The 13476-nt window shown below is 41.0% G+C and overlaps 1 protein-coding gene across 2 annotated transcripts in view; it reads left to right on the top strand.

The window, feature by feature from the left end:
• igsf9ba (immunoglobulin superfamily, member 9Ba) overlaps positions 1 to 13476 on the top strand; it is a 71995-nt gene that overhangs the window by 31833 nt on the left and 26686 nt on the right. For both annotated transcript variants that reach the window (XM_085370767.1, XM_085370768.1), the window contains exons 4-6: positions 6849 to 7000; positions 10932 to 11049; positions 13214 to 13355. In XM_085370767.1, coding sequence (XP_085226893.1) covers positions 6849 to 7000; positions 10932 to 11049; positions 13214 to 13355 — 412 coding nt within the window. The remainder of the gene's footprint in view (positions 1 to 6848; positions 7001 to 10931; positions 11050 to 13213; positions 13356 to 13476) is intronic.

Consider the following 13476-nt stretch of genomic DNA (forward strand, 5'->3'; position numbering starts at 1 on the left):
CATCATTGTCATGTGATTTTAATTTTATCCATGCATATTTAAACTTGAAAAAAGAGACACAATCAGACCTTGCCACCATGTCACTGGGTTAGTGATGGCTTGGCATTTAGGTCCCATTTGGTCGATGCAACTGGGTCCCAAATGTCAGCTCCATTTATTACCCGTGTGTATCTGTCTTTGTCAGTCACTGTGCTGTCCACTATGGTGAGTCTGGGGTGAACAATCACCCTCCAGACTTTACGGGAGCCCAGCTTGCAAATTTAAATTAGAGGTGGGCGTACAAAATGTAATAAATACTGTGTGTGTGGTGAATAAGATGCCCCGATAAAAATGATAAGCTAAAATTAACAAATGTTTTTCTCTATTATGACTCTTGTATAACTGTGTGCTTGTATTAACCAGAACGTTAGTAATGCAGCAGCTTATCTGGCTCACAATCCATCACAATTCGCAGGTTATTATATATAAAATGACAGATTTGATTTTGACCTTGAACACAATTTGGGTGAAGACTTTAGTGAACCTTGTCTGCAAGGTTCGATCGGACGAATATATCGAGCTGATTGGACAAATATATCGACTATCGACGATATATTTGTCTAATAGAAGGAGCTAATAGAAGCAGTCAACATGAGAAAAAAAAATAATAGTGCTGTTTTAACAGCACCCTCTTTCATCTGCGAGCAAATGCAGCCTCCTCAGAGTGCGCCCAAATGCTTGTTGATGGAGCTGCAGAAGCTGGTGACAGCCTAGCAAACTTAGCCGGATGATGGACACGTACATGCGCTTGCAAGTTAGCCGTGTTTCAGTACTTTGCTCGCACTATACGTCTGCACAAGTGGCACACCGCTTTGGTTACATCCTTAGGTTGACCTTTTTCATCTGGTTTAAAGCCAAAGAAACCCCAAATTGGCGACTTTATATTTTTTTAGTGCTGTCAGCGCCGTCGTCATGACTTATGCGATTAACAATTAACCCATGTGAAGCGCAAAATCCCTGAAATGTCTCTGTCAACGCATTTCGGCAGTTTGTCCAAATTTTGTTCATTCTGCGCTCCAGATGGTTTGAGAGCGTTAAAAATTTTAATCGTGATGACCGCGTTCAAGCCGCGTTAACGCTGACAGCGTTTTTGTTTTGCTTTTTTCAACTACTTTGTCCATGTTTGGACTTCTTCTGTGTCATAAACGTGCAAATCAGTCCGTGCATGATTACATTGCTCCGCCCATCAAAAAGTCTGCGCATGCGCGAATATATCACCCATCGGCGATTCTTGGACTGACGATTGCCGATTGGAAAATTTTTACATATCGCCCAACCCTAACAGGTTGTAATTGTTGCCCTGTGGATGCTGATAGGAATTTTGGCCAATACTGATTTCTTTTTAAAAAGTCTAACTGGCAGCATACACAATCAAAGATTCACTTTTCTTCAATTTAAAATATTCACATTTCCATCGTTAAGAAAATTAATCTCAGGTTCTCATAATCTGCATTAATTGCATTAAGTATTGCAGGGTCTTCTCTTATGGGAGCAACTGAAAATAAAGTGCTCTGGTACTGGAATAAATCAGAATGAGCTGAAGTTTTACTTGACATATTTTGCCTTAGCAAACACAAGCAGGTGTAACAGATTGATATAACAAACAAATGTCAGGTATTCACATCATTTTCCAGCGTATTTGTAAATTCGCCTGACAACAGGACTTTTCTCGTTTTCACTCGTCTCCATAGTTTTCATCATAACCGAGGCTGCTATATTGTCGCTGGCTCTAAGCACAGGAAAGCTTTATCCTTAGGCTCACTGTATTTGTTAGTTGTTTCAAAATGTCCGTATTCAACTGGTTGATGATTTGAATGATTATGTTTTTTGTCACAAAGGTCTCACTGTGATGGAAATGCACAAACGTTTTAGTATTAATTTAAATGAACAGAAACTAGTCTTACAGCCATTTATTACTCAGAATTACAGTTAATGATTCAGACATTCAAATAAAATTTAGACTGTATAGTAAGTAGGGATAACTTCCAGCACAGCCTGTTCCAGAGTTAATATCAAATTTCCTAAAAGCTATGATGTATTCCAAAAACATGCCTAGAAAAGACAAATGTGGATGACTCACATCAGTTTTTCACTGTAATTAAAAACAAATCTGACAGACATAAAAGCACCCTTGTGCTCACGCAGCTCTTTCTATAAGTTTGAGGAGGAAAGCAACAAACCGAGATAAATGCACATTTGTTTTTGAAGTTAAGAGTTTATGTTAGTATGATCATCTAATCTACAAAATAACCTACGTCCACCTAAAGAAAAGAGATGGATGGGATTGTGGCAGTGAAGAAGTGAGAGGAAGTAAGTCCCATTGTTTCTCCTCTTAATTACACATGAGACGCTGTGGAGTACCTTACGTATGCTGACATTAGAAGAGGGAGGAAAGTGTCACCGAGTGCCTCTTTCTTCTCTCTGCAGCAGTTTACACTTAAACCTTTGAGACTCGTGATGTGAAATCAATGAAAATATGTACTCCAATTCTCCATATTCTCTTAGGAACAGATACAAGAAAAGGAAAACAAAAAACCCCCCAAAACAAGCAAGGAAATAAAATGACGCAAACACAGTCTTGAGTAAATAAGCCTTCAAAAAGAACAGCCTTTACCCTGCTTCTTAGCATCCAGGCCATCTGCTGATGTGCTGCATGGCCTACAGAGAAGAACAGGGGGAGTTTGGGAACTCCAAACATCTTTTAATGTATATAATTGATGAAGAGATGCTGTAAGTAGGGCGCAGATTTAATGCTCAGCTTACTTTTTTTGTAGAGCAACTCCCAGGTTCCCCAAGTATTGTGACACTTCCTCTGTGATGAGCTATACCTGACGGTGTGAAACAAATCCCAAGTTGACCAAAGTGCCTGCTGCTGTCACCAGCACCACCATGTATGCCACCTATTTCCTGTCAGCTGGTGCTTATTCCCTTGATAAAAGCTTTGGGATTAGAATGAATAACAGCGCTTACAGTGGAGGAGCAAGTACTCAGGTGATTCACTTAAGTGAAAGTACCAGTGCTGTAAAATTTCCACGTTACAATTAAATGTCTCACGAGTAAAAGTGCAGAAATATTACCTGCTAAATATATCCACCCATACTCTATATGTAAAAATCTTGAGCCATCCCTCATTTCCTTATATTTTGCTAGGAAAATAGATAATGCAGTATATGAAGCAAAAACAGTACAGTTCTAATTTCCTTTTCTTCAAGTAGTCTTCAGGAATAGTTCTCCAGGCGTCTTGAAGGACATTCAAAGCTCTTCTTTGGATGTTGGCTGCGTTTTGTTCCGTTCTCTGTCAAGATGATCTCGCACTGCTTCAATAATGTTGAAGACCCGGCTCTGGGGAGGCCAATCCATGGCACAGTCTTCCACTGTGTCTTTTTCTATCCCGGCATGCTTTTACTGCATTGGCATTGTGTTTGTGATCATTCTCATGGTGACAAATAAAGCCAAGGCAATCAGATGTTTTTCAGATGATATTGCATGGTGGATCAAACCCTGAAAGTACTGGATGAAATGCAGTCCAAACCATGAGAGAGTCTCCACTGTGTTTTACAGATGACTGCAAAAGCTCTGTATATATTTATGCAAGTTGAACCATAAATTTCAAATTTGGATTCATCATCATGTTTTCTCACAGATTTTTTAGCACAGTTCTCATGTAACTTGACGTAGCTCAGAAATGTCTTCTGTTTTTCCCATCCTTAAGAATGGCTTATTGATGGCTAATTTCAGTGAACAGTGGATTGATTAAGTGAAGAGTCAGATTATTCTCTCAAATCTGGTGCCAGGTCTATGCTGGATTTTCTCTTCTTTCTTAAGGACACAACATTCAGATAATGTTCACCATGTTTGTAATGCAGCAGCATTGTGCTATTAATGCTGCTGCATTAGAGTGCAATCAGCATTTTTCTACTATTTACCAATATCTGGTTTTGTTGAGTGGTTTCCAACGAAGTCAGTCAGGTCAAGAAGATCACAACATAAATTGGACTTGTTGTGAGATGACTGATGAAGTAGGAAAGAGGAAACACCAGCTGTATTATTATAAATATTTCTATATTTCTCTATGAAATACTGGTATAAATTAAAGGAGAGATCTCCTCTTCAGAAACGCAAAATGTCCTGGAGCCGAAGCATGTCGCTGTTTATGAGCTTAAAGTTGCTTTTCTTGAGTAAACGTACTTGGCTGCATACATATTGCAGCCACCAGTGACAATCAGCGACATACTATACATGCAGAAACTCATAGTGAAGCAGCGGCACAGGGTTGCCTCTTAACTAAAATAATGCATCATGATCCGTTTAATGTAACCGCCGACCCATCAACTGCATGATACGTAAATCAGTCATGCATTTTATTAGAATCTCCATTAATCTGCTGTATCATATAATGTAATGAGTGTTAGGGAGCGAGAGGGCAAAATGGACGGGCAGATGTCTAAATGTGCTAATTGGCCAATTTGTTTACTCCATGCCAGGTGCTTGTGTGCAGTCTAAGCATGGCAGCACTCCCAGCGGCAAGCGGTGACCCACTTGTATAGCAGTGCCTTTTTCCCCCTATTTAACTAAACACTGTGCCACTACTTATAATCAAAATATTATGTTGAACCACTGAAAGCAGCTGGCTGAGGAAGCCACAGTTTATTGGCCTGCAGGAGCTGGTGAACAGCTCCCGTGTGACTCTTAGCGAAGCTCGGATACATCAGGTGGAAATGCAGCAGTGTTACAAAGTGGTTTTGTATTAAAAAACAAAGCAAAAAGAAGGAAGCCTGCAGGGGAGCTTGTTATCAACCCTGGTACATGTCCCACTGTGCAAGTGTTGCATCATGTCCTATCTGAGGAATGCCTGTTTGACTTAGACCCTATTTACTTCAGATTTCTGAAATGTGTCTTGGACAATTAGCTCATGAGTGGACAGCACTAAATACAAGTGTAAATGACCGCCGAGACTCATTATTCTCACTCAAACAACGTGGGACACATTTGGCCTTGTATCTTTTGTACTGTAAACACTAATTTGTCCTGATGCCCAGCGAAAACACAACGGGAAAATATGTCACCAGTGTGTCGGTTTTTTGGCTTGTGTCCCGTGTCTCAAAGTCACAAATGACTTTGGCCTGACAGCTTCAACAGTTGAATCATGCGTACACATGTTCTTCTTTGCTTGACGCATTTTGGATGCGTTTTCTTAGCTAGTTCTTGCTCAGTCAAAATAACTGTGGACAAAAATCTTGGGGTCACGTGGGGTCAGCTGGAGATTGAAAACACACGATAAACACTTCTATGCGCTCTCCCTAACCCTAATCCTATCCCGCACTTTGGGAGAGCAGCGGCAACCACTGCTAGCAAATGCTGCTTTGCAATATCAAACTAAAACATTTAACTGAATCCTAAATATCTATTGAGATTATCTAAAAAATAACACACATATTATGTGTATTATAATATCTAAATAGCCTCAAATGGTAAATGGCCTGTAGTTATATAGCGCTTTTCTAGTCCCTAAGGACCCCAAAGCGCTTTACATATCCAGTCATCCACCCATTCACGCACACATTCACACACTGGTGATGGTAAGCTACATTGTAGCCACAGCCACCCTGGGGCGCACTGACAGAGGCGAGGCTGCCGGACACTGGCGCCACCGGGCCCTCTGACCACCACCAGTAGGCAACGGGTGAAATGTCTTGCCCAAGGACACAACGACCGAGACTGTCCAAGCCGGGGCTCGAACCGGCAACCTTCCGATTACAAGGCGAACGCCCAACTCTTGAGCCACGATCGCCCCAAAGAGACTCAAAGATGTCTCCACAACATTAGCATGGTTATTTTGTTGCCTTCAGATCTGTTTTTCTGGTGTAGGACTTCCATGCAACAAACTCTCAATAAGATCCACATTTCCACTGTAAACTATTACAACAAAACCACACTTTTGACAGAAGTTGAAATGAGCCGGCGCATTTGTTGAATCCGGAGAGTTAACTTTTGTCTAGTCCAGCCTGTGCTTTGTAGTTTTGTCTGTTTGTTGTTTGAATCCTCTCTATTCTTCTCATTCCCTTTACTTTAGAATTGCTCACAGCAGATTGCTGCACCTGCTTCTGCTGGAAGTCTCTTCTTGTTGATAGGGAGTTCTTCCTCCCCACTGTCACCAAGTGCTCGCCCATTGCTGGGGTTTTCTTTGTAATATTAAAGGTGCTTAAGGATGTAAAGTGATTTCAAATTACTACAATTGCGTATTCAATGGAAATGTCCACTGGCTGTCCACTTGTGATCCTACTGCCCAACCAGCTGTAAACAGATACCCCCTAAAATGGAAAGCTGTACTACATGTGCCTGCAATACAACAGCCGTGCAGAAGAGCACTTTGCTTGATGGTGTAGCCAAACACATTAAACAGGTGCTGCATGTATTACTGAGGACCGGGTGCGATTCCACCCCTGGTCATTTGGTGTGTCTCTTCCACCTTTCTCCAAATAAAGGCTTATGAGGCTTATGTTAAAGTAATATGCAGGTATTTAGTGATGAACCAAAGTATTTAACATGTGATGATGATTATGAGGTAAGGCAGTCTCAAAAGTTAGAAGTAACATGTTACAAAGGTCTTTTTAACACATCATGTGGTTACCATTGAATCAATCCAATCAATCAACTGCACCAGTCAATCAATGTAAGGAAAACCTATGATTGTGCTTAAGAAGCAGTGAGGGAAAAGGGCCTATGCCAGTCCATAGAATAGCTTTTGAGATTTTTCTGTCTGGATACTGGGATGGTACCAAGAATTCCTTGTCCTATGTTCTCCCCAGCTCCACCTTCATTCACGGAGACGCCGGCGCAATACGTGGAGGCGAAGGAAGGGGGAAGCACTGCGCTAAGCTGCTCTGCCCAGGGAAATCCAAAACCAATGATCAGCTGGCTGAGGGAGGGGGAGGAGCTTGCAACCAACGCAAAATACTCGGTAAGAAAATATCATGGACATAACTCCGATTTATGATTGTGTGCAAAAATAGAAGTGGGGTTTGTGCACAGATGGCATCATCCGCTGAGCCCATCTGTACTGACAGTATGTTGTGGACTATGTCTCACTCGGGCTAATGTCAGTTTGTTCTATTGTCGAGCTGCTTCATGAGCTGTGGTTTAGTCTCTAAACCTGATGTGTTGTCCGAAGTCTGAAAAAACAGCAGAACCATCCCATCGTTTTTGTACATTTAAAACATTGCACCACAGACTTGGTGTACAAGTAGTGGAAAGCTGCAGATATTTGGCTATTTAGGACACAATTATGTCATCGCTCCAGGATGACTGACAGTCAGGCTGTTCTGTCTTCCCTGTGATGTCGTTAGGAAAAATAAAAATAAACCCTGCATAATCTGAACAATTTTAAGCACAGCTTAGTGGCACACCTCACATTTCTGAGCCCTCTTTGTTGTCTGGTGATGCCTGACTGTTTTTTTAAACTCCCAAATGCAGACAGCCTGATGTCATGGCAAGGATATTTCTGGCACTGCCTCAGTGCTTGCAAACATTTAAATCAGGTTTGTAGTGTTAGTTGCAACAAATCAAAGACAGTCAACCCACAGCTCCATGACAGATGATTCAAAAGTGGCAAAAGCTTCGACGAGCGATGATGCATTAGAGCCATAGGATGTTGGATCTTGAGTGAGCGGTGCAAGTGTCACTTTCTCTGGAGTGGAGGATCGCTTGCTCTCACTATACTATGAGAAGCACTACCTGCACCTACACGTCTGACCCCCAGCAAATTCATCTCTGGAGTTAGTCTTGCAAAAGTTAAGTTAGATATGGGAGGCTGACTCAAACATCAGCTAATTGCTAAAACAAAACGCACACACACCAGACGCACAAACGCCTGTAACAGATGCAAGCAGATTGCTGATCGTGTCTAAGAAGTGTAGCAACGGTGGTAATTTTTCATACTGCTTGTAATTGTTTTTAGGATTTTTCAAAGGTGCTTGCATGCCTTCACATTCTCGTATGTGTCTGATATTGCAGTCTGCTGCAGGCGCTATCACCTTTTCACAGCTGCCTGTGTAACATACAGCAAAGGAAGTGACAGCAGCACAGAAGCGTGTCTGTTAAAGGCCTCGTTTCCTTTCATTTTCGCCTTTTTTGCCCCACCATCAGTCGCCTCTCTTTAACACCATTCCCTCAGTAAACGATTAGACAACATTCTGATGCATTATTAATCTCCCCTTTTCGGCATCAATATTACATTAGCCCTAATATGAATGTTGCACTAAAAAGGAAAATCTTTAGTGAGAGCCAAATGCCAAATTCTAATAACCTCACTTTGCATTTATCGTCTCCCCTCGTACATTCACCTGTTTCTTGCTGCATCTCCCCTAAAATACGGGAGTGCTCCTTTCTGTGCTGAGAGGAGAGCTGTGTGTGTGTGTGTGCGATAGGGAGCATTAGGATATGTTTGCTCACCCACATGCTCAGATCCACGGAGACGTCATGGAGAAAGGGAGGAATGTGACAGACGGGGTTAGAGAGGAGCAGAAACACTCATCCTCCACATTCTCCTCCTTCTTCACTTTCCTCATTTTTTTAAAGCCCGGAAAAAAAGATCTATTAAGTAACCAGGAAACTGAAAAAGAAGACTTAAAAAACTCAGGAAGGCAGTGGCAGCCAACCAAATATCATTCTCACTGGAGTGAAGTGCATAGGACAGAAGTTGGAATTCTGCTTACTTTCCTCACACTCACCTTGGATTGAGTTCAGCTATGGCACAGAAAGTATTGGATCAGAATGACGACCAGTGCATGTCTTTAGATTCTGTTAAGATTACTGTGTGTTAACATCACTGCTGCATTTGTGGTGTGTATGAGTTTAGTGATTTGATCTAACAGTGGTTTAGACTCTTTGGCTTTTTTAGATTCAGTGCAACAACAAATGCCAGGATTTAAAAATATGCTAGACCACGCTGTCCCCGAAACATGCTTGATAGCTAGCAATGACAAGCTAGCTAAAAATAACCTTTTGTGCATGAGTGTCTTTGTTTGTGTTACACTCAGCCTCTGACTGAACGTTTCCAGCAAACATTTCAACACTGAATGTCTGTCAGATGGCGGTCTTTTGTTGATGTCTAGTAATGGTTGAAAAATAGTTTCAAAATAAAAGTTGGGGGACCTCAATGTTGGCTAAACATACCTCTTAAATGTCACATGGATGTGGTTTGTTGGCAGATTGCCGTAGTTGCTCATCGTCTGCATAGAACATGCTGAATTGTGTACCACTGTGTGGCCATTTTCACCAAACAATAGCTAGCAACCTCCCACAGCTGCCGACTGGTTGGAGAATACACATTTTTCTTACAACCACTGGCTGACAGACAGTTGTCAAACAGTCTCTAGGCCTGTGTGCCTGAGGCTTTAGCAAAACACAAGCTACGTTTATTTCACTGTTCGGTCCAAATATAGACTGTATGTAAAAGATGGATGTAGCCACCGTTGATATTAAGCTTCATAACAAGACAAAGAGCAAAGGAACCAAAGGCTGTTTTTCCAAAGAACTCTATGTAAAGACAGGTTTTATTTACAACCCTCCTATTGGTCATTTAAAAAATAATGCAGGTTAAAGCACTTAGGAATTGGCTGCATTTAAAATTTTTATGTCTGCATTGAATCTATGTAGAGCCTACATAGATTTTGCTGCCAATGCACTAGTTAGCATTAGAATTACGAGGAAATGAGAGTACTGAGTGGGCCAGTCGCAGTTGTTATGAGCTGCCCGGGCTGCATATTCACATTTCTAGGGAGCTATACATCATGTTATGGCACTAGTTACAGTTTAGATTTTCAGAAGGGCTTACTGGTTACAATACCCCATGGCATAGATAGTTTAGAAACATAAATTCAGACCAGATCTCCAATTCTCACCTGGTATCCCAAAATACCTGAAGATTGGATGATGGGTGATGATTGGATGATTGGACTGCAATCATTCTTATATAGCATGCTCAGTTTGGCTCACCGAACAATTTTGCACTAATCACACAAAGAAAATTTTTATTTCAATTTTAGAGAGTGAATGCGGCTAACGATTAATGTAATTCATTTTAGCCTTTATATAAGCCTTGAATAAGAGAAGGTCATTTAAAGTAAATTGCATGTGAAGGAGGTGAACTGGAATTGGAAAGAGAGCATTATTTTTCTACTAAAATAAAGACAGTTTCATTCCTTCAGTCATTATTGAACCAACAAAGCAATAAATTCACCTTAAATCAGTGGTTAGTTTACACTCCTAGAACCAAGTGTGCCACACACGAGGGTGTTATCTCGCCATTAACATTGTTATGACGGCGATGCAGCTCCCCAACAACCTTGCAAAAGTTAAGCTCTGCTTTGTTTGCTCTGCTTGTACCATAAAGCATCTGAGAGACAGATGAATAGCAATAATTCTGCAGGCATAGCAGATTCTCCGCTCAGCTGTGTGAATGGACAGACTACAGCTGTGTGTGACATGAATGGACAGAGCCTCTCGCCACCTGTTGCATAATTTATGAGGTTTGGTTAATGTGTTTTTCCTCGCCGCTTATTGGTTCTCATCAGTGCCTGCACACAGGGATGTACGGTAACACTGAGTTAGACGTTACCAAGGTGACCATATGCAGGAATCACACCTGGAGCTAATAAATCAGGACACACTTGTGACTTTTAAGTCTTTTTTTTTTGCATGAAACTTTGACCTGTAGTAAAATTTAACAAACTACATGATCTGAACAGAATACATTCGAGGTACTATACAATTGTACTTCTATTCATCTATATGGTATCATTCTAATTATAACATAACAAGGGCTTTTAAGTTTTAAATTTGCCATATAAAGGCTGGATGTTTATTTCTTTCTCCTGCCCATTCATTTGCAGGTACACGATGGCAGACTAACCATCCTTGGCATCACCAGAGATGACAGAGGGGCGTACACATGCCGAGCCCACAGCGACCAGGGAGAAGTGCTCCACACTACCCGTCTGTTGGTTCAAGGTGATGTCTCCTCAGGATGAGTAAAACAGATATACAAGTTACAAATATAAAAGTCGAATCCGAATGTGTTTTGATATTTTGCCAGATTTTTCATTGAAAAGAAAAATCTTTCCCCGTCTCTACCGGAGGCATACCACTCTGATTGCATCGATATAGTAGTTAGGTTCCATTATTTATACTTAAAGGCAAAGCTCTGCACTCCTCTGGGGTACTGATGTATGTAACATACCTTCTGAGTCTGTATCGGGCAGTCAATAGCTCAGTCTGGGGCCTCTGTATGTGAATGTGTGCACAGCCATGTGTATACAACAGGATCTGTCTAAGAGCGCGTCACTGTCTGTCTCCGGTCCATTAACCAGGCTCTCTGCTAGACACAGATCAGATAGATGGTTGTGATAGCAGCCTCTCTCGGTCTCTTGATACAGCGGGGCTTGGGGGAGTTAACAGTGTGTATTTAACAAGCAACTGAGCATCTTGCTTTTAAGGTGTGTTTTAACGCTTGACTTCTGTAGGTGCAAACATAGCAGAGAAATAACTCCACTCCTTCGCAGTACAGTAAATGGAGGCACGCACACACACACACACACACACACACACACACACACACACACACACACACACTGCAAACATGGTGATTGTTTTGTAACTTACTGAAGACTTAACTGGTGGTGCATGAGATACAACTGCATTAAGGCTTCAGGCCTCTGGTGGAAGTACCAATTCGATACCTGTTCTCTCTTATCGTTATGCAAGAAGTCTCAGTCATGATATGCGTATATGATAAATGCACAGAAATCTTTCATTGTAGTTTTGTAGACATTGCAGTGTTTTTGCAATATAACAAGACCAAAACCACAAAAACAAAAAAGGTTGATGCTGTAGTTTGTTTGAATATTACCACGAATAACACCGTGAAATAAGAGACGCGATTACTTCGCAGACGCGGAGCAATAACCAGGAGACATCTGAGGAGTCATGGTTCTCAGTCTGGTGATCTGTTTTTAATTGTTATGTGAAACATCTGCACAGTGATGTAAAAGGCTGTGCATGCTCAGAAGTGAACAAACAGGAGGTTTGTATCTGGGCCTTCTCATAAAAGACAGCTTACCTTTCATGGCTTCTGCTGTTTTATTGAGCGCTAAGAGCAAATCTAGAGCACTTCAGGAGATGAAAAAGGTTACAGTGTGAAGCATGCGAAACCAGAATGCTGACTAGTATTAAGTTTACAACAGCTGGCTGCTTACTGTATTTTAAATCAGACTGTGATGATATATGCTGTAAATATTACTTAGTGTGTGCCTTTTCTCACCCTGATTTGCACCCGAAAGAACAAAGTTGGTGTGAAAGCCTCTAAATAAGATTTTTTTTAAATGAAATTTCATCAATTTTGAAAAAAATTAATAAGTTTAGGTTTTAAAGAATTAAATTATTATGTTGGGGTTGGGGTGAAGGCGATGATATATGCCTAACATTCAATAATATAATTTTTTTTAAGTAAAAATAAAACAAGAGCTTTGGGCACCACATATGTTAACTAATTTCCCACGCGTGGGACTAATAAAGGTTATCTTATCTTATGTGGTGCAAAGAACAAATCCACAGGAAGTTGTGCTTTTTAGCACCTTTGTGCTCGCTGTTTCATCCACTGTCAGCTTTACTGTATTAGTTCAAGCTTATGAAGCGACATGAAACATCTGCTACAAACCTTTCTAGACAGTGACTGTTCATCCACAAACAAAAGATGTCAAAAACCAGCTGAAACTATTAGAAAGTATTCACTGGACACTTTATTAGATACACCTTGGCTGTCTTGTGCTCCTCCACATCCCAAAGTTGCTATAAATATTTACATCGACAAGCAGTTGAACACCTATAAAAACGGCTGATGAGTGTATACTGCAAGCACTGCACTAAATATTATTGTAAAATGCCTTCTTTGGCGTTGGCAAAGCCTACACAGTATATACCTAGATAAAGACAGTGCCATCTTTCCATTTCTTTTTCTGGAAATGGGCCTGAGTCCATTTAGCAGCTAGAAAAGCTGAAATGGAGATGAAAACCAAAGCTGTAAAAAGACGGAAATTTTGAATTAACATTCATAAGGCGGATTGAAAAAAAGACTGCCTGCTTCAGCGCTTTTAACACTTTTTTCTGTTTCTTTCAGGGCCTCCATACATCGTTTCACCACCAGAAAATGTCACTGTAAACATATCCCAGAATGCACTCTTTACCTGCCAAGCAGAGGCATATCCAGGCAACCTCACCTACACCTGGTTTTGGGAAGAGGACAACGTCTACTTCAAGAAGTAAAGTTATGATCAAGTTCACTTCTGTACTGTGGCTGTTCTCGCTCTCAGTGTAGGGAAACTTGTTAGTTAAGCACTTGTGTGAGGTTAAGACTTAGTGATTTAAATCAGCACCATGCAA

This window comes from Diplotaxodon limnothrissa, linkage group LG14, assembly GCF_057381915.1.
Source record: "Diplotaxodon limnothrissa isolate DT_005_m linkage group LG14, D_limnothrissa_male_GT1.1, whole genome shotgun sequence".
NCBI lineage: Eukaryota > Metazoa > Chordata > Actinopteri > Cichliformes > Cichlidae > Diplotaxodon > Diplotaxodon limnothrissa.